General features: G+C 36.8%; 1 protein-coding gene across 5 annotated transcripts in view; it reads left to right on the top strand.

The window, feature by feature from the left end:
* The window catches only part of RHOT1 (ras homolog family member T1), a 45,360-nt gene extending 28,222 nt beyond the window's left edge, over nucleotides 1-17,138 (top strand). For 2 of the 5 annotated variants that reach the window (XM_054047330.1, XM_054047331.1), the window contains exons 13-21: nucleotides 499-644; nucleotides 3,237-3,337; nucleotides 3,765-3,895; nucleotides 4,337-4,420; nucleotides 4,696-4,815; nucleotides 5,177-5,379; nucleotides 7,404-7,526; nucleotides 14,301-14,444; nucleotides 16,005-17,138. In XM_054047330.1, coding sequence (XP_053903305.1) covers nucleotides 499-644; nucleotides 3,237-3,337; nucleotides 3,765-3,895; nucleotides 4,337-4,420; nucleotides 4,696-4,815; nucleotides 5,177-5,379; nucleotides 7,404-7,526; nucleotides 14,301-14,444; nucleotides 16,005-16,122 — 1,170 coding nt within the window. In that variant the 3' untranslated portion in view covers nucleotides 16,123-17,138. Of the gene's footprint in view, nucleotides 1-498; nucleotides 645-3,236; nucleotides 3,338-3,764; nucleotides 3,896-4,336; nucleotides 4,421-4,695; nucleotides 4,816-5,176; nucleotides 5,380-7,403; nucleotides 7,548-14,300; nucleotides 14,445-16,004 lie in introns of all 5 variants that reach the window. The other 3 variants (XM_054047332.1, XM_054047333.1, XM_054047334.1) reach the window with 3 other exon arrangements.
* The last annotated feature ends 4,073 nt before the right edge of the window (nucleotides 17,139-21,211 follow it).

Below are 21,211 nucleotides of genomic sequence, written 5' to 3'. Positions count from 1 at the left end.
CCAGGGGAGATGCAGTTACACTAGCAAAAAAGCGCTTTTGTATTTACACCTCTACCTTGATATAACGCTGTCCTCGGGAGCCAAAAATCTTACCGCGTTATAGGTGAAACCACATTATATCGAACTTGCTTTGATCCACCGGAGTGCGCAGCCCCGCCCCTCCGGAGCTTTGTTTTACCGTGTTATATCCGAATTCATGTTATATAGGGGTAGCAGTGTATAATTTATTTTGTTCAGGAAAATGCATAAGTTATACCAGCGGAAGCACTCATACGCCATATTTTTGGTATATTTACCCTTTCTAGTGTATACAAGTCCTGAGAATCCTTTTTAAAAACTGATTATCCACCTATTGTAAGTAAATCCTTAACATAGTTTTTATGGAATGAATGCTGCACAGACCATTCAAATCCCATACAAGAAATACTTTACTTTTGCAAGTATGTTTTGATGACAATATTATTGGTGTCTGATGTATAACTATGTGCATATTTCCAGGATAGAGATTGTGCTTTGTCCCCTGATGAACTCAAAGATTTGTTCAAAGTCTTCCCTTATATACCATGGGGACCTGATGTCAACAACACTGTTTGTACAAATGAAAGGGGATGGATAACATACCAGGGGTTTCTTTCTCAGTGGACGTAAGTATGGTACATTATATGTTGCTGTTGCCCAGGAATTACATTAGGACCTTACCAGTGGCCTTACGTTAGGACTTCATGTGATGTAATAACCTATTTTATTGCACATTTATATGCGTAGTTCTAAATATACTATGCAAATCTTTTATTTTAAAAAATGAATAGTAAATCTAGTGAGATAACTGAAAAAATCAGTCTAGAGTAAAAAAAATTTTGATGAATGTTGTCAGAGCGATCTGCTTCATTGAATACTTTTAAATAACTATGCTAATTAAGATGCCACAGTTTTACAGTGTGATTTATTTTTAAGTTATCATTCAGATCTAATCAAGTATATAGATAGCACCGGCAGTGCAGCTGCTTAAATGTTTTTAGCAAATGTGGTGCCAAAACTGTGGAGATCTACTTAACAGATGAGTTCCTGAGACTGTTGTAACCATATTCAGAGAATTGATTGTAATTCTCAGAGTTAGGGCTTGTCTATATTTATGCGCTGGTTCGGCAGCAGGCAATCGAACTTCTGGGTTCGATTTATCGCGTCTTGTCTGGACGCGATAAATCGAACCCAGAAGTGCTCCCCGTCGACTCCGGTAATCCTGCTTGGCGCGAGGAGTACGCGGAGTCGACAGGGGAGCCTGCCTGCGTCTGGACCGCGGTAAGTTCGAACTAAGGTACATCAACTTCAGCTATGTTATTCACGTAGCTGAAGTTGCGTACCTTAGTTCGAATTGGGGGGTTAGTGTAGACCAGGCCTTAGACACACAGCTCTTGTTTTAAAGGGAATAGGAAAGATTATTGCTATAGAGACTGCAGAACTAAATTACTTGCTCAGTGAAACACTGTCCTTTCCATTTATGAAACCATGCTTTATTTGGAGCCAGAGGTTCTCCCTGAAATGCCTTGGTGAAGTTTCAGTTTACTCCCTTAATAGGGTTTAGTCTGCATTATAAAGTTGTTGCACACGTTTGGCTCAGCTACCAGTGTTCCCAGGAGAGGCGTGCTGACTTAATGTGAATGGAAGTTGAATTTCCTTGTACTCTGGAGAAGAATGGTAATTCCTCAATAAGCTGGAGGTCGTTCTCCAATAGGGCTTTCAGAGAAGTTCACGTTATTTTTTTTGGCTGACTCCTTTTTGTTTGTTGTTTTGGAAACTTTCAATACATTTTCCAGAACTTTTATGTCTAGCATGTTTACATAACTGACTTGTAGAGAAATTCACTTAAATATCTATCACTGATTTCATGGTGCTCTGCTAGTTCAGAAGCAGACTGATATCGCTGACTAGAGCCAGGTATAGCATGGAAAGCATGTACAAGCTTCTCCATACTGCTCAGCCAACGCAAATCAATCCTGATCTCCAGCACCCTGACTATACCAGTCTTGGTCCTTTCACCCACCTACCCCACTTCTGCCAATGTATTCCCATCCACCTGGATCCTGTCACTTGCTTCTCCTATCCAAACATTTACCAGCCAAATTAAATTACATGATGTGGTTTTTATATGAGCATCCATGTTTGAAGGGGCTAATCTGAAATCACTACATTTCTTCTTACTAGACCTACATAGGATTGAAACATAGGTCTCCAGAAATACTAACTTTCTGTGCCAACCAGCCATTGTCACAAAAATATTTAAGGGATGCATATTTTTGGATTTGTCTGTCAATCCTGTTGTCCTTAGTTCATTTGAGAGCATTGATAGTCAAGCCCCCCAAAATCCAGTTTGTTTGATTTACGTAATTACTAAATCAAATATAACCATGTACTTGCTATGTAATTAATGCATAGTTTATCAGTGTATCACCTATGAGAGAATTTTTGATCTTTATCTAAGAAAAGCTATTGGATGATTCCATTTCAGGTACCCCTTAAGTGTCCTTTGCACGTGGCAAAGCACTTTAGAGAACTAACATGTAGGAACAGTATTGAGGACATTCCCTATAAGATCCCATTTTAAAGCTTCCTGTTGAAGATCTGCTATTATGTAGAAAGACAGCAAGCCAAAATGTTGAAGAATTGACCAAAGCAATAGAGCTTTTTGGAGCCACTGTGTGGCCTGCTGCTCGGAGAACTACAGGCAGCTCTGGAATTTGGGCAGTGTCCAATGATCACTGCTTCAGGACTCTCACCAAAATTTGGAAATCTGCCTGAAGTAGTATGATCATTAAGAGTCATTAATTGTCACCCTCTCAATAGTTGGTCAATATTTTCTCTATATATACCTCCAGTAAACATTAAAGATGTTACTGTCTTCTGTTTGCGTTCCTCTTGACAATGAGTTGGGAATACAGAGGGGGAGCAATCACATTCATTTTGTGATGTGGAAAGCATTGTGTACATGGTCAGCATGAGTGGTTTGATCTTAGCAGGGGCTGCCCTCATAGTATCATGGGTTCATTATATTATTAAAACTAGGGCCATTTAACTTTTAAACACGTGTGTTCTCATTACTGTATGGCACCAGAACACTTTGCTTTTGCTAGATGTAATACATAGGGCACAAGTACTTTTAATAGAAATCTGGAACGGTGGATGTTGGCAATTTAGGAATGATTGTTTTGGGATTTTTCCCCCTCTCTTTTTTTCCTTAGACTAACTACATATTTAGATGTACAGCGCTGCCTGGAGTACTTGGGCTATTTAGGCTATTCAATACTGACAGAGCAAGAGTCTCAAGCATCAGCAATTACAGGTAATTATCTGAAATGTTGTTAATACCGTTTGGGAGCTTATTTTAAAAAATCAGTTTCATACGCCCAATTGCCAAGCAGTAAATTGAGTTTCAATGAAATATCCTGTGTGGTTTTTTTTCTCCTTTCTGCTTAGAACACAGACATGTTTTGAAAAGGAGTAGTATCCCGGAGAGCATTCTAGTTTGTTTATAAAAGTAAAAAAAAAAAGTATGTATGTAAAAGATTATGACTTTTATAAACGACACATATGAAAAGACGATCTCGATTCCTGTTGAATTAGTTCGCATTTTGTTGACTTGAACTTGTTTTAAAAGTGTGTGCCATTGGGATATTAAAGATTTTAATTACAGATGTTTCAAATACGATTTAAATAATTTAACTGTTCTTACTGTAGGAATTTTAAAATGTGTTTTGTTTTTTTTAAAGTAACTAGAGATAAAAAGATAGACCTCCAGAAAAAGCAGACTCAAAGGAATGTGTTCAGATGTAATGTTATTGGGATGAAAGGCTGTGGGAAAAGTGGTGTTCTCCAGGCACATCTTGGAAGAAATCTAATGGTAAGAAACATTTTCTTTTTAATATGAGTTGTAATTGAATAATATTGAGAGTTAAGTTTAGGCAACAAAACTCTGTTGACAGCATGCAGCTGCCTTAGAACTTTACTTGTTAGCACTAAAGTTTGGGAGACCCATTGTGGATTGCAGAATTTTACAAATTATCAAGCAGGTGAATAGATACGACAATCGAGGATACTGCCTTGCAAAATTTGCTTTGTTCATTAGTTTTAATCTTTGATACTTCATGACTGACAAAATGTACTACAGCTACAGGTTTACTAGCATACTGTGACGTCTTCATAATATAAGACTTCACCATAGTTCTCTGATATTAAGCAGGCGCAACAGTGTAGGAACCTGAAAAATTATTTAAATACAGTTTTTATGGGGAGGAAGTTGCTGTTGATTATTGTCTAATCTTTAAATTCTGTGTGTTTTCAGAGACAGAGGCAAATACGTGCAGAGCACAAATCTTACTATGCGATGAATACAGTCTATGTATATGGGCAAGAAAAATACTTGCTGGTAAGACTTACATCATGGTTGTTTTTACACACACACACACACACACACACACTCACTCACTCACTCACTGGTTTTTGGTATCACACTGCACATCTACATTCAATGTGATATATGCATCGTGTACCAGCAATGCCCCTCTGCCATATACATTGGCCAAACCAGACAGTCTCTACGCAAAAGAATAATAGGAAATTAAAATAAAAAAAAAATGAAAACAGAAGAGAAAGTTATGCAATTAATTTCATAATATCAAAGCTTTTTTCCTCCTTTTTCAGCTACATGATGTTAGTGAAACTGAATTTTTAACTGATGCCGAGACCATATGTGATGCTGTTTGCTTGGTGTATGATGTCAGTAATCCTAAATCCTTTGAATACTGTGCTAGGATTTTTAAGGTTTGTATCTTTTGTACGTATCTCATTACACTGGTTAATCAGGGGGAAAATAAATGTTCACTTTCAGTTATCAGCATTCCCGACTGACTGAATTGGGTACCAGAAGTGCATATGACTCCTGCATGATTGCTGATTATATGCAGCTGATGCATTTAAAAATGCAGTAAGAGCTCAGTGGACTTCTGTTACTAATGCCTGGCTATGGTTTAGCTGCCTGTGCAGAGCACTTTGCTTCTAGATTTGTGCTCAGCTAAGCCTTGAATGCTTGATGTTGCCACAAGAAACAATAATAATAGGCGATTTCAAGTTGTTTGAACACACAAACTCCTGTTTGTCTCAATATTTTTCTTTAAATCTGCAGCAACACTTCGTGGACAGCAGAATACCTTGCTTAGTGGTAGCTGCAAAGTCAGACCTACATGAAGTTAAACAAGAATATAGCATTTCCCCTGCTGACTTCTGCAAGAAACACAAAATGCCTCCACCACAAGCCTTTACTTGTAACACTGTTGATATACCGAGTAAGGATATCTTTGTTAAACTGACAACAATGGCCATGTATCCGTAAGTAGTCAAGCATCATAGTTTTCATACTGCATGAATCATGACAACACTGCATGCCATTCTTAATCAAGAGGATGGAACTCTCTGCCTCATTTGAGTTGTTTAGCAACAGAGAGAGGTGCTAGTGATATCAGTGATTTAGAAGGTTCCATTAATCCAATAGACACAGAGTTCTGTTCATGTGTGCATACATAACTCATTGCTGTTAATCATTGTCAGTGGGGAACTGTGAGCATATGCAGAAGAGACTAGACTCCCATATGTCATAACTACTAGTGTAGTGAGTTTATTAATATAATATTAATAATACAGTGTATAATTATTACAAAGTGTCTTAACAGTAACAGTGAGTGTAATTAAAATAATATTTCATATACATATATGTGCGTAAGTTTCAAAGGTACCAAGCACCCACAGTTCCCACTGACTTAAAACTGAATTGCAGGTGCTCAGCACGTTTGAGTCCATGTTTAGATATAGAACTCTGGACAGTAATGGTGGCTTTTGAATGGCTATTGGTGATGTTATGACCCTATCTTATTATATCCAGTAGATGCATGAGTCTGAGAGCAATAACACAAACAAGTGCCTTTCTGGGAGATTACTTTAAGACTGAAAGTCACTGAGACTACAGTCTTGTACTGCATAACTAAGAAAGTGACATCTAGTATTTTTCTGTTTTCTTACATACCAAATGGTAATTAATATTTGATGAATTGACACAACATTGTCCAAATTTTATAACCCTTAGCAATGAGATGCAATCCATGTTCTACTAAAATAGTAAAATCATAGCATATTTGTAGCAATTATTTTAGATATATAGAAATGTATCTTAAATATTCACCACATTCACAGTGTGCCCTATTGGTTGTTTAAAGCAATGAAAGTAACCACTGAGATGAATGACGCAGTACTGCTTGGTAATATTTTCAAGTCATAGTCATAAAAAATAAAATTGACTTACCTGACAATTATTGTAATTCCGATCCAGAGACAGTTAGGGTTCATAACATTACTTAGTGTACAATAATTCCCTAGAAACACACTGAGGTTTCATTGGCTAATAATGCCTATGTAGGACATGTAATTAATAATGTTTGTGTCTTTGTTTCACAAATCTATTAGCTATTACATATTTTATATGGTGCCCAAATATATATATTTGTCAGACTTCAGATTTAATATATTTAAGATTACCTTGCTTCTCACTAAGCATCTCACTCTGTTGCTAAGCATACTTTACATTCCTCTTTATTTGGTAGGTGGGGCTTTATGTATGGTGGTGAACTAGATATATATTATTAAATAACAGATGGATTCTAGTATGACAGCTGGCATTGGCTTTAAAATTAAAGAGAAGTAATGTCATCTTCACCCAAAAATCTAGATTTTAATAATAGGTTCTCTTGAATTAGATCAGTAAGGTTTCTGTTTTGTTTTTTACTTTGGTTTATTTGGTAGTGCTGGAATATTAGGACATTTAAAACTGTGTGTGGCATTGAGTATTTGTTTGTCTTAATAAATATCCCTTATTCCTCCCTGGTTTTCAAGCATGTGTATATTAGTTGGGGGGCGGGGAGTATGGAAAAATTGGTTATTTGTGTCACTGTATAAAGTAAAATGTGTTCTGTTACTGAGTGATAGAAAATGTGACCTTCAATTTTCCTTTCCTTTGATTGAAAAGAGGGTGTCATCTATTGCTGTGCAGACACATTCCATTAAACCTTTATGATACTTTGTTCCTGAAGACAGATATAACAAACATTTTTATTAATGTTTGTGTTTTCCAGTTTTTATCTGTGTAGGAGGATGCTTTCACTAGTGTGTCATCTAGACTTAAAACATCTAGCCCTGGAATTCTGCACAGCTTTAGTCTACCCTTGCCTCCCCAGCTGACCTTTCTTTTCCGCTTTCAAATGTAACTAATTTATTCCTAAATCTCTTGGTTTTGGCACAGCCCTAATGTGTGCCTGATTTAACGAGCAAGATCTCAACACGTGTCCTTCTGTGTGTTTTCGCAGCCATGCCCGATTACGCTGTATGTGCGCCTGCAACAGGTGTACATTTTGCATCTGTCAGAACTTCCTCAACTCAGACTTGCTGCAATCTGTAAAGAACAAACTCTTCACTGCAGTTCTTAACAGGTCCTTAACTTTATTTACTAGGTACCAGGCGTGCTTTTTAAAATACGTAAAAAAAAAAAGGGAAAAAAAAGCAATTGATAACCTTATATGATGCAGATTTTCACTCCATATCCACCAGACAGATGCTTCTCTTAATATTTGCAGTAAAATTAGTCAAGTTTTATGACCTCTTTAACTTAAAAGTATAGTTGACCACTGAGGGCTTAATCTAATAGTAATGTATTACATTGCCAACTTGATGCTCAACTCGGTCAATTAGGCGGTAGCAAAATATTGAAGAATTAGACCTGTCTTTTTAGGTAGATAGTCGAGAATGAAAAACTATTAACGTTTTAAAATCTGTTTAGTACTGGAATAATATATAAAACATCTATGTAGTGTGAATTAGATCTGTATATCTCTTAGACATGAATTTTAGAAATTCGTTTTATTTAAGGTATTGTTGCAGGCAAAAGTAAGGCTTATGTAGAGCAGTACTATTCAGTGTAATTATGTTTATAATACAATTCATACCACTTAACTTTGTGGGAGTTAATACAAAACACATTTTACTGATCTTCAGTTTGTACAGATTAGTGGATATGATGTGAAGAAATCTGCAGCTTTAACAACCAGCTCCTCTTGAACAAAACACAACCTGCTTAGACACTTTAAGAAAATTAGCCACTGTAGAAAACTTTGAACCACCCAAACATTCAAATATTTTGGAAAAAATAATTGATAAATGAACATTACAATGTTTTTGATAACATTTTTCATAATAGAAAACAGTGCTGCATCTTGTCTTTCTTGTACTGCAGGCTGTGTTTGTTAAACCCTTGTCTTTGACACACTCAAATTACTAACAGCTGAAATTCTGTCATCTTGGCCCAGCAAATGAATGGGAGTTCAAACCGAACAATAATTCTGTAGTGCAGTGGCTTCATGTTCCATATTTTTCTTGGAGTGACAGATGGTTGTGATATGCATCTTGGAAGGTCAGGATTAGAATGCATTCTTTTATATCCTGAAAGTCTTGTTGTGTTGCATGTTTTGTGTGATACCTTTTGTTAGTTTCAGATCATTATAGTCATAAAACAGAGTAGGCATATGCAGGCTGTACGTATACAAGGGCTCTGATGGTATTTCTGATTTGTGTGTCGAGAGTATGGAGAGAGTTTTAGTGAAATGTACCTTTTAGAGTTCAGCGCACAACTGATAACAGTACAATGTGAATTTATAGAAGAGAAACATTTTAGCTCAGAAAATTAAGATTGTCGACTTAGAAATGACAATGAAACATTTGACGACATTCATTCGTGTTGCATTTTTTCTACATAAATTGCCCCTCAAACAAATCCCCTTGAAACTTGTCCCCACTCATTTATTCTATCCCAACCACACAGCCAATTTAACACACTTGAAAATCCCAGAAAACAGCAACTCTTCAAACTCCTCAGTAGGAAGGCTGTGACCGCCCTAAAGGGGTGGAGGAGTCACATAATCCATACCCAGTTCCCCTTTCAAAATGGTCATGGATAGTTGTCCCTGTTTCTTAGCTACATGCTGCTTCTTCCCCTTGCTGCTTTCCTATTTGAGAATCCTCCATCAGATCCCTAACTAGATTGATCCAAGATAATAGTAGAGGCTTTGGCTGATATGCTATCCTCTGTTGGCCAGTCTTGCTGTGCGGTCACCCCCAGCCCTTGATACTGTACAGTAGGGAATCACAAGCCCCAGAATATGCCGCCACCTTCTCTGTGACAGGTTCGTAATTTAGGAGGAGGAGAATTCATGGAAGAGCTTCTGCCCGAACCATGTTGGGAAAAAATGTTTGCTTGCTATGATCTGTTGTATGGATCATTTACTTAAAGCGAATTGCCTTTACTGTAGGAGTCCAGCCCACCAATACGTTCATCTAGCCAGCTCCCCTCCTTTCTAGCTCTTCCTTTTCCTCCCATAGCATTTCCTTACTGAACCCCTAAGGATCATGGGATACATAGCTTGACACAGTCTCCCCATACTTCAGCAGAGTGAAGTGAGTAGTGTGTATGTAAATAAATGTATTTTAAAGAAAAATAGAGCTAGTATGTTTGTTCATTCTCAGAAATATTGTTTCATACAATGAAAGCAGAGATTAGCCTTTAATTATAGACTAACAAGGAGAGCCACTGGAGGTGTTTTTCTGGTTTAACAGAATAGGTAGATTTAAAGAACATTTTCACAGGGGAAACAAGGTATTTAAAGAAAGATATATAACGAGAGAACATTATTTGATGTCTGTTTAATGTCTATAAAACAGAACAGCCTCAACAGAAAATGCATTTGAATTAAGAAGTTTATAAAATGCAGTTGTTATGCCTTGTATGGTTTTCTCTGCTTGCTTCTACAGCTGCTTACCCCTAAGTCAGAAAGTCAGGCAAAACATTACTTAGCTAGTAAGCAAAGAGACTTGTCTGAGTGGAGAAGCTACTGTCATGATCTCCCTTCCACCCCCAAAATATTAACCGTCTAGATAGCAGAGGAATGCATGATTAATCTGTAAACTGAAATGCATTTAGACTTAACCCCTAATTGCTATTGTTAGCTGGTGTTGCTAGTTAGTGTTTATATATAATCATGATGACAAACATACTATTTTGTAATCATTTTTAATATTCCAAACCCAGCAATTAACGCAATAGCAATGATTTTGTGGAAATGAAAAATCCTGCATCCACCTACATTCAACGTCTCTTGGGTCTGACCCTATTCACAGATTCTTTGGGGATTTCCTAGCTTAGCAGCAAAGTAAATTGAGAGAAATGTGGAAGTTTATCCATTTGATGTATCTGTTATGGAGGAGCAGGATTATTGGTTTGAACTACCCAGGATCCTTGTTCATAGATTCCACTAGGAAGACGGCACTGCATTCTAAACACTGCAAATTGCATGTGTGAGAGAAAGCACTTGTTCGTATGTTGTTGTATTTTTATATTTTTAATTTGTTCTTTCCTTTAGGTGTTCATTTTCATTTGTCTGGTTGGCATTCACTCTCCTTTTACTACATTATTTTACCTCTTTTTAAAAACATTTTTCTGTGTAATTCTAACCCTTTTTTAACCATCAACTTGGCGTGTTTTTATAAACTATACTGCATCTATTTGGAATGTTCAATGAGATTTTTTTCTTTCTGCTTTGTTGGTTTTAAATCATTCATTCATCTTGTTTCTCTTATACAATAGCTGCATTTTACTCTGGCAATTGAGTTTATGGTTAAAAACAAGATGTTTGAAGTAATTCTTATGCATGAGAATGATGATGGTTCCTTCCATCAGGGAGATTTTTTTCAGTTAAGTTTAATTCTTAGATTCTGAAATTGAAATAGTGGAAATAAGAGTGGGGTTTTATTTAACATATTTTAAAAATAATCTTGCACATAAAAACATTATTTCAAGAGTTTTAGGATTTGTTCATATAGTTTCAGTTGCCTGTAAAACCCTCCTTCTGGAAAATCTGGAAAAAGCACTGTTTACTAACTGTAATAGAGAAAAGAGTAGTTCTCTGAATCCAGTATAAGTGTTTAGACTTTATAGTATAGTGCACTTACATTTTTAGGCAATATGTTCTTACAGCCTTCCAAAATCACCATAAAAATCTGTTAAATTATACAGGCAAAGGAAAAAAATGTTTTACTTTTACCATGATGATGATGATGAAAATTAATGCTCTTTTATTGACCATTTCCTACCACTCATTACGGGCTATAGCCAAGCAGAATTTTGCAACGCTATGCTAATGCACTATTTTACAAATGGAGTATCTTGAACTGGCTTTTTACATTGCCTCAGGCATTGTGTGTGCACTAAAATGCACTGGTTGCTTTTCATATTTTAGATGGCTAATGGGGAAAAAATTCTAATATCCAGAATGTGTTTATAACATAGAAAATTATGTGTCTAAATTTAATATTTAAATGAAAGCCGCAGCAACTTGCATGTATACTTGGTGTTTTTTTATTTTAAATTCAGTTGCTTAACAACTTGTGGCTAAAACATATTGTTTGTCAAAGTAAACTGCTGTTGCTTGGTGTTTGTTAACTTCTTATTTATCATTTGGTGTGAGTATCCATATGGCTGGTCCATTTCTGTCATGACAAGCTTGTGTTGACCTCATCTGCTACTCTTTTTATATTCTTTGCCAGTTAGCATGTGGATAATTTTTGGAGATTTTTTTTTATAATTAAGATTATCTTCCCAAACTTGGGATTCTTCTGCTACTAATGTTGATTAAAAAGGTTGTCTATGTTAGCCCACAGCTCAACCGGTTCCCATGTGTGACTAATAGGCATGCTCAGTTAATATCTTGCTTACTTGTGATGCTAACTTCTTGTGAGTTGTTAAAGTCTGTTAAAAGAAACACTGTTCTAGACTGCAACATATGTCACTAAAATAGCAGGTGATAAAACAGCTACTTGCCTAAATGTTTAAGGGCAATTTGAATCAAAGTTCTGTGCTTTTTCTTTCCAAATTATTTTTAAACCTGGGTTCTGTTTCTAAATATAATGTGGAGCAAATGTGTCTTAACATAGAAATCTTATTTTGGAAGCTTAATAAACTACAGGAAGTTGACTAGCTAAATCTTATTACTAGCAGGCAAGATCTCATAAAACTCTGCATCAGTTTCTAGTTCTAATTTAGGATAATCTTTCTCTTCCGGTTTAAGATAGGGACCAAATTCTTCCCTCATTTGGAGTTAGCAAAAGTATCTATTAGTTGCTAACTGACACTAATATAATAGCTTCTGACATACCATTTATACATTATAGATTCCTAATCTCTCACACGTCATTTTAAAATTTTGAAATGTTATTTTAATATATTTGGCTTGCCTATGTATTTGAGAACAGAAGAAACTCCTAAAATGTGAACGCTTTCTTTGATACTAATATGGAAGCTGTAGATTTTGGGACAAAATGTTATGTGGTATAACCACAGTAAAGTTGACAGTTTATATCAGAAATGAAACTTCCCCTTTTTGTTATTTGGGGTTATTTTCATAAGAGACGTGAGTATGGCACTGAGGTGCGGAAAGATTCCATTGGCTGTGTACTTTGATTGTTATGAAACATTTATAAGTAAAGGCTCGGACTTTCAAAGGAGCCCAAAAGAGTTGGATACCAAAGTCCCACTGAATTTTGGTTCTGGACTCCTAACTCCCTTAGGCTCCCTTGGAAGAATTTCTGCCAAAAAGTACAGGGGATGATCGAGTTCCCATTGAAGTCAATAGAAGGACTCCTGTTGGTTTCAGTGGGCAAGGGCTTGGGCTTTAGAGATTGGTCAGGTTAATTTAGTTAAAGGAAAAGCTGCTTTACCCTTAGCCTTAGATTAAATGGGGAAAATTCTATCCTATGAGTGAGTCATTAAATTCTCTAAAAAGAACAGGAGGACTTGTGGCACCTTAGAGACTAACACATTTATTTGAGCATAAGCTTTCGTGGGCTACAGCCCACTTCTTCGGATGCTGTAGCCCACGAAAGCTTATGCTCAAATAAATGTGTTAGTCTCTAAGGTGCCACAAGTACTCCTGTTCTTTTTGCGGATACAGACTAACACGGCTGCTCCTCTGAAACCTGTCATTAAATTCTCTGATGCTTTGACATGGGAATAGGATTTTGGCATGATCATGAGATTACATTAGTTGCTTTTAAAGGTACATGATAACTTTTAACCATGCTCAATAACTTTCATATGTAATGCTTGTTAAATGTTCCCATGTGCAGAAATGTTGTAAAAGGCCAAACTATAGACTTGAACGATAGATGGCGCTTCAGTAGACAAGTTGAGATGCATCTAAATTAAATAAGTGTAGATTCACACTTTTACGGCTGCTACTCTGAAACTTTTAAACTGATGCATTTAAAATATATATGTAAATATTTTGTCAGATAATTTAAAAAAATTTTGAGCTGTTAATTATATCAAAAGTATACATCCTTCAAAGTGTGTGTATATACACGCGCTGGTCTATATTTTAAGGAGTTTTGAAACTGAGGTTTTTAGTGTACATATTCACTCTACAAAAACATTTTAAAGTTATATTTTCTTAAAGTACAGACTTGACCCAACAGTAGTAAAGGAAATTCATCAGAACTAGAGCTAATACTCCTGTATTAACACAGCCTGTTTTGCTGAAGTACTGCGATTAGGGCATGTTTTCATTACAGAAAGGTGTTCTTAATTTAGATTAGCTAATTTGGGTTAAAATAGCAGCAAAGACTCAGCAGCTTGGCTAGTAACACAGGTTAGCAACTCGACTCCAACCCCAGGATCCCTTATAGGTTTAACTCAAGCTGCTAACCTGAGTTAAAAGATGAGTTCCTGTGTCTTTGCTACTGTTTTAGCGTGAGTTAGCTAACCTGGGTTAAGAACATACCTTTTTTAGTGTGTGTAGTGAAGACCTGCTTGTAGTGTACAGTGTAAGGTGTACTGCACTATCCTGGGGTAAAATAAAAGTCAGGAAGCATGGGTTTTCAGCATCTGTAGCAGCTTCCTTTCTCTTGTTGGTTAATGCTGCAGCCTCCTAGGTCTTTAAGCATGCTCTTTTTTTGTATTTAATTTAGTTACCTAGTTAGCCATTGAACAAATTCCTATTTTGATATGTTAAGTTTTTAACAACTGCACAAGAGCAAAGGATTAGATGAAAACAAATTAGCAGTTGAATATAACTTGTGTGAGATGTAAGTGTGGCATACATTGAGTCACTTCCTGTTTGAACCATGCTATGAACTGCAAACTGTGCATATGTGTAAAAAAGGTTAAGACTCCATATAGATGAGTTGGGTGCCATGCTGTTAGCAGACGAGGAGAGCAGTATTATTCATCAGGTGCACGCCGTCAGCTCTGTAGAAGATTCCATCTTCATGGAGTCATCTCTTGATCCACATTTACTTGAAGACAGGTAACAATATCCTAACTGGGGTGATCTTGCCATTTTTCACCTTTAAAAAAACAACCAAACTACTTGACATTTAGTTCTACTTAGTTGTAGAAATTCGTTGTGGGAACAAATGCTTGCAAGAAACCATGAGTTTGGTCTGTTTCAAGATCATAATCTCACAGGGAACTTTTGAATAGGAATTTGGAGAGCAGATGTGAGTGGTTGTTCATATGCTGCATTTCACTTCAGTAGAAATAAACAGAAGAACCCGTATCTGTTCTGCAGCATGTGATACCCTAGTGCGCAAATTTATATGTACAATAAGTGTTTATATACAGGACCTGTTATTACTATAAATGTTTGCTAAACAATATTTTACACTGGTTTATATGTTGTGGTAGCAACAATTACACAATCCATGTTTTATAAAGCAGCATGATCGTTCTGTAATTCACATTGTATAGTCAGCTAACTCTGTTTTGCACATGGTATATGCACAGAATAACTATACTCCTTGTGCTGTAACTGCTTTTAAAGCTTCCAACCAATAACCCATTATTATAAAAATATACAAGCTATATAAACTTAGCGATATTATGTAGGTTCTTTAAATCACCTCCATAACAATTAGTTTGAAACTTGGTGTGCTTTAAATTAAGGTCATTGTAATAACTTTTAACGCTTTATCTACTACTTGATGGTAAGCTGTCATACTTGAGACTCTTGAAGATGGCTAGCGGTGTTTAACTGAGCATGCTCACAAACTTTATTTGTGGTATCTGGGAGATGTGGGTCATTGGCTGTATCTATCTTGTCATGAATAATGTGGCTTTTTCTGTCATCCAACCACTTTCATCCTATTGTTACATTTTCTTTTTCTGTTCATGTCACTGTCACTGCCTGTTCCACTAGCATGTCGTTCTCTTAACAGTTTTCAATTTAGTATTGTGATGAACAGTTACCTGTTGCTCTTTTTGTGATTATATATTGGGGAGGGATTTGCAAATTGTCATTGTTGTGGTTCTAGCTTTTGGAGAAGTATTAGTTGTCACTTGTCAGTTAACTGCTTGCAAGACAGCACTTTATATAACTGGTAGTACAACATTGCTTGGAAGGTTTAATTCTGAAAAGCAGAAATATGTGAACTGAGGCCTTTAAAAATATTATCTAACTAGTATTTCACTGCGCTGGGATATTTGCTCGCTCTGGATGGGCAATTAATTATTTGTAGCTGCTTTCCCTTACGGAGTAGTTTTTGCTGCTGTCAAATAAGTCCGTTCCGCCCTCCCCCTATTCACAGCTGACTAATGGCTTGATCCTGCAGCCTTCTTCACTTGCGTAGTATCTTTGATTTCAGTGGGACTTACTAATGTGATCAAGGGCTGCAGCATCAGGTCCTAAGCCTTTAAGAGAAGTATAAATGCTTGCATTGGTTAAAACTTTGTAACCCTAGTGGTGTGCTGCTTAAGCATGACAAGTGTTAATAATACATTTCCAAAAGCAGATTTTTATTTGACATAACAAATTGCCTGACATTCCTGTTATGAAATTAATTTAATTCTTTATCTTTTTAAACTGCAGGCATGTGACACAAGCAGACCTCAAAAGTTCCACCTTTTGGCTTCGAGCGAGTTTTGGTGCTACAGTCTTTGCAGTTTTGGGTTTTGCCATGTACAGAGCATTATTAAAGCAGCGATGATCTGAAAAGCAGTAGCTGGCCCCTACCAAATAAAAATGATGTACATTCTGAATGCTTTAAATTCTGCTAGAAATATTGATATGTGCAGAGTTACTTTATTAATATTTGTAATTCGTGCATAAGATTCTTTTAAATGAAAGCTATAACTACAGTATTGAATAATGTGTGGAAAAAATTGCATCGTAACAGCCAACTAAAATGGCCTGATTTGTGAGGCCAAAAAGGAATGTTGTAAATAAACTGTATATATTAAGGCAGTAAGACATTGCTTCCCCAAAAGTTATTAGAAATACTGTTCTTAGATGTTTCAGCATAGTGAGAGTGTATAATCGGAATTCATTTTCAATAGAATAGGTTCAACTCAAGGATCATACTTGCTCAAGGATTACTTATTTATTTCATATGCATCTGAAGTTCTTTTTGGGACTACAAGATATACAAGGCAGAATATGTGGCTTGCTTTCTTTTTCTTTTTTAACTGAAGAGCCAGCCAATTTACCCACTGAACTATATTCTAAGGAAAAAGTCACTGTGGCAGATGTGGCCTAATGATTTTGTATGTTACATGACCTGTGACATGTTTAACTGTCTGAGATTCCTCTTTTAAAAGAAAAAAGTAAACTTTAAAAACTGCCAGACCGACTTCATATGCTTTGTGTGATTCTGTGTTGCTTCACTTTTCACTATGTTTTATAGCCCTTTCAAATCCGATGGAAAACATTTGTATATTATAAATGTTTATAATTCAAAAAGTGTTGCTGTTTAATTCCTCACTATAAATCATTCTTGTAAAAGCTGTGTATGGGGTAGAACAAACATAGTACACAGTGCTTACTCTACTTTAGTGTGTATTAGTTGCATGGTTCACAGTGGGTTATATACCTGGTTAGAATTACCTTTAGACAGCACCTTTTTTAATAGATCAAGTAATCTAATGAATATAAAATCCTCATGACAAACCTATTTTTTCCATTGCCGGCCTTTTCAAGTATTTCAATAAATAACTGTGTAATGTGCTTTGTCTTGATATCTTTATTTTTTAATTAAAGGTATTGTTGATTGTAAAAACCTACTCTTCATCACAGAGAATACTGTAGCAGCCCTTTAAGCTGTCAAGATGCAAATGTCTTGGATACATTGATTCTTCTGGCTTACAGTCACTCCAGTTACTCCTGATTTTCACCAGAGGAAGACAGGGTTGGGTACTAAGCTCCACTGACACAAGAGAATATATTGCCAATTCAAACTTTCTCCATCACTAACCATATTCTAATGCATTTTGATCCAATGGGAAAATGAAGAGGTTTTTCTCAAGATTATGTACTCTAAGGAGAGTAATTGCAATAACCATCTATTGTTGACCAAAAGTTACATTAAAAGGTTCCAGTTTATAGCTGGATGGTTTTTGCAGGACCTACTATTGGCTGGTCTTTGAGGGATGCATTAATCTGCTGAGCCCAGTGAAGAGAGAGTTATTGGTAGAAAAGCAGAGAAATATTCAGGCTTTTAGTTTTGTGTTGTATTTCCTTGTGTTATAAGCTGGGTGAAACCTTGAAACTGATGTGTGAACATGCCCTTCGCTTAAGATAGTTGTCAGAAATACTTAAGGGCCACACCTAAAGCAAGGCCTAATAGAATCTGCTCAGAAACTGGCCCAGGTGGGCGGGAGATTCCATTAGATCCTGGGGCTAGATGTGTAAAAGATGACACAAACTGAGTACAGACAAGAACAGAAAGGGGGGCTCAGGCAGAGGCAAAAAGTAAGAAAGCCAAGCTGTAGCCTGTGTGAGCACAGTACCCTGTAAAAAGCTAGAGAGAGCACATTTGGATCTGCTGGCTAAAGAAGCTTGGTGCTGGAAGCTTAGGCCTGGTCTACACTAACCCCCAATTCGAACTAAGGTATGCAACTTCAGCTATGTGAATAACGTAGCTGAAGTCGACGTACCTTAGTCCGAACTTACCGCAGTCCAGACACGGCAGGCAGGCTCCCCCGTCGACTCCGTGTACTCCTCGCGCCGAGCAGGATTACCGGAGTCGACGGGGAGCACTTCTGGGTTCGATTTATCGCGTCCAGACAAGACGCAATAAATCGAACCCAGAAGTTCGATTGCCTGCCGCCGAACCAGTGTGTAAGTATAGACAAGCCCTTAGAAACTCCTCCTTTTGTTTTTGGTTACTCCTGTGTTTCGAGGGGCAGGACTTGGTACATTCCTTGTAAATAAACTACATCAAACAAAATACTAGACTCCATTAATTTCTGCTTCCAGCTGGAACATCCCCAATAGCCCTGAAGTTTGACTAGCCACTTGGGTAGAAAAGAGGCAACACTGGTAGCAATGGGATCTAGCTTCATAGGAGAGAAATTGTGAGCTGGTATTTCTGTTGACCCAAAATGGAGCAAGGGATGGTGATGCTTGCAGAAATCAAAGATGGACCTAAATAATTTCAAACAAGACCTGGAAGGTTCACAAAAGCAGTGATAGCAGCATGAGGAGTCGTCCCAGGAAGGGGCTGAGGGTTGACTTGCAGACAGAAGTCAAATCTCTGTTGGAGCAACAACTTCAAAGTTTCTAGACAGGTTGGGAAGCCCAGTTGCAACGTTTGGGGGCTGGAATAAGACAAGACAGATCAAAGAGGTGACAGCAACCTAACTGCCATTGACCAGAAGTCTTTCCCATGAAATAGTGAAGGCAGGCAAACTAGTCAGTTTGGAATTTGTTAACAGATGAGCTGAAGCAGAGAAATGGTGTGTTTACTGGCATGTGCAAAACAGAGTGGGGGAGGAAGTGGGAAGCTTGTAAAACCGATTAAAAGCATAATAGCTGTCTGCTACACTCTGACCTCGCCAGAGAAGAGAAGTGGTGGAGAGAGAAGATAAATGAGGAAGTTCACCTGCTCTACTCAACATCAGAATACTGAAAAGCTCCTGGCCCAGGGAATTTTATTACAATGGCTGTTGAAGCTGATTTGATTTTTGAAAGCTTCTTGAAGAAAAGAAAAGATAAAATGGTTAGTGTTCTTCCTCGACAGATGCATGGTTTGGGGTATAAAATCTTTCATGGGAAAGGTAGTCACTAGAAATTTAGTTAAAGTCCTCTTTGGTCTGTAGTCCAAAACAAAGAAGTTTAAATGTATAGTTAAAGGGAATGTGTTTTAAGGCTCTTAATTTCTGTGATTATACAATAAGTTAGATATTTCTTTGCCTGTGTGACATGTCAAAATTGACTATAAAAGGATTAAGAATGTCTTATTTTGACATTTGATTATAAATATTTGTTAGAAAAGTAAAATGATTCTTCTGCAGTTTTAAACAAGTTTTATTGCCTTTTTTACTATGTGCTCACTACTGTGTAGCCTGCATATTAATACAAAAATACATTAAATTACAGTATGTATTTGGGGAATATATTTTAGAATTTATTACTAATTCAAAGGACATCTTTTTTTTTTTTAATCTGAAAGTGTTACTGCTGTCCAATTCTTTCAAGCATTTACTGTTTAAAGTTACATATCTCTTTAAATGTTTGTAGGATGGGAAGCTAGGTCTGCACCTTTTAAAAGTGCTGTCATTGCTTAAGTCATTTTTAGTATAAATATTTAAGCAATGTACTTAGTACACAGTAAATCAATTTACATCAAAATATTGCTTTCATAGCAATAATGGACTTCAATTTCTTCATAGACATTGACATTTGATCAGAATATTTGTAAAGGGAATGGATATTTGCACTGTTGCTGAGAATGCCTAGGACAAAGTCTGGTGTGTACATTTCTAACTTCCCTTTTTATTCCAGCTGATTTAATCACAGCAGGAGTGGGAAGATTCTGTGTAGCTCTGACAGCTTCCTTATTTTACCACTTAAAAAAACCCAACAGATTGCTGAGATAATGAAAGCCGGAAAAAGTGAAACTGAATGGATTTTTATCTGCATTCTCATTCAATTTAACAAAGAACATGGATTTGTCTGACTACAATTTAGAATATATGTGATAGCCTTATGAATATGGCCTTAATTCAAAGCAATTAAGCACGTGCTTAAATCCCACTGATCTTCAGTGTGGTGGTGTGAACTAAGTATATATGAAAGTTAAACACATGCTTAAGTGCTTTGCTGAATAGGGATGGATTTAAGCATGTACTAAATCAGGGTCTGTATCCTGTATCAACATCTAATTTGTATTCGGTGCCTGCTGTTTTTATTCTGGTTTCTAGGATAGCATTGCTGTCTCTTGTTTTGACTCTTCCACTCCTTCCAAAGAAGTCAGAAGAGATCTGGTAAAGGTTCTCTAATAGCCACTAAATGGAATAGGTTTCAATCTGTAGTGTGTAAATGCATTCCCAGATGTCCATATTCAGTTCTGCACAGAGATAGTGGGAGATGGTGCTTTGTATAATTCATCCTTGACCCATTTTAAGTTATGGGAGTAGCATTAATGTGCTGTTAGGAGTGTCCAGTCTAATTCTTCTTGCTTGGTAGGGAGTGGAAATAGGGCCCAGTGGATAGAATCCTGGACCCTGGGTTCTATTCCTGGCTGGCCACTGACTTTTTGAATGTCCATGAGCAACTCTGAATCTCTGTGCCTTAGTTCATCTCTGAGATACTGAGACTTCATCTTTGTAAAGTGCTTTGACATCTTCTAATAGAGCATATACAAGTGTAAAGTTGTTTTTTTAAACTGGAATTCCACGGGAAGATGATGAAAGGGAGTAGTGATGGCCCAAAAGGTTCTAGATGTCTAATTGCTGAATGACCTCAGTGCCCAAGAGTTCCCATTCAGACACCTAAATAAAGTGGTCTTAGAAAGTGCTCTTCACCCATGAGCTCCCATGATTCTCAGTGGGAGCTACTTGGTTCTAAGCACTCCAGAAAATCTGACTAGTCATTTGTAGATGGCCATATAACTCCACACCATGCTAATTGAGGCTAGCAGTTCTGTACATAGCTAGACTTTGTTCCCATGTATGTGACAGCTGATTAATTTTGATGTCTATTTTAAGGGAATATGCAAAAAAAAATCTGCCATTGGGGGAGTCTGCTGATGTGTAGGAAAGAGATGAAAAAAATGTTCTTAAAATTATTTTTCAAAG

This window comes from Malaclemys terrapin, chromosome 13 (genome assembly GCF_027887155.1).
Source record: "Malaclemys terrapin pileata isolate rMalTer1 chromosome 13, rMalTer1.hap1, whole genome shotgun sequence".
Lineage (NCBI taxonomy): Eukaryota > Metazoa > Chordata > Testudines > Emydidae > Malaclemys > Malaclemys terrapin.
The sequence above is the reverse complement of the archived record's forward strand: the minus strand, read 5'-3'. Positions and strand labels throughout refer to the sequence as shown.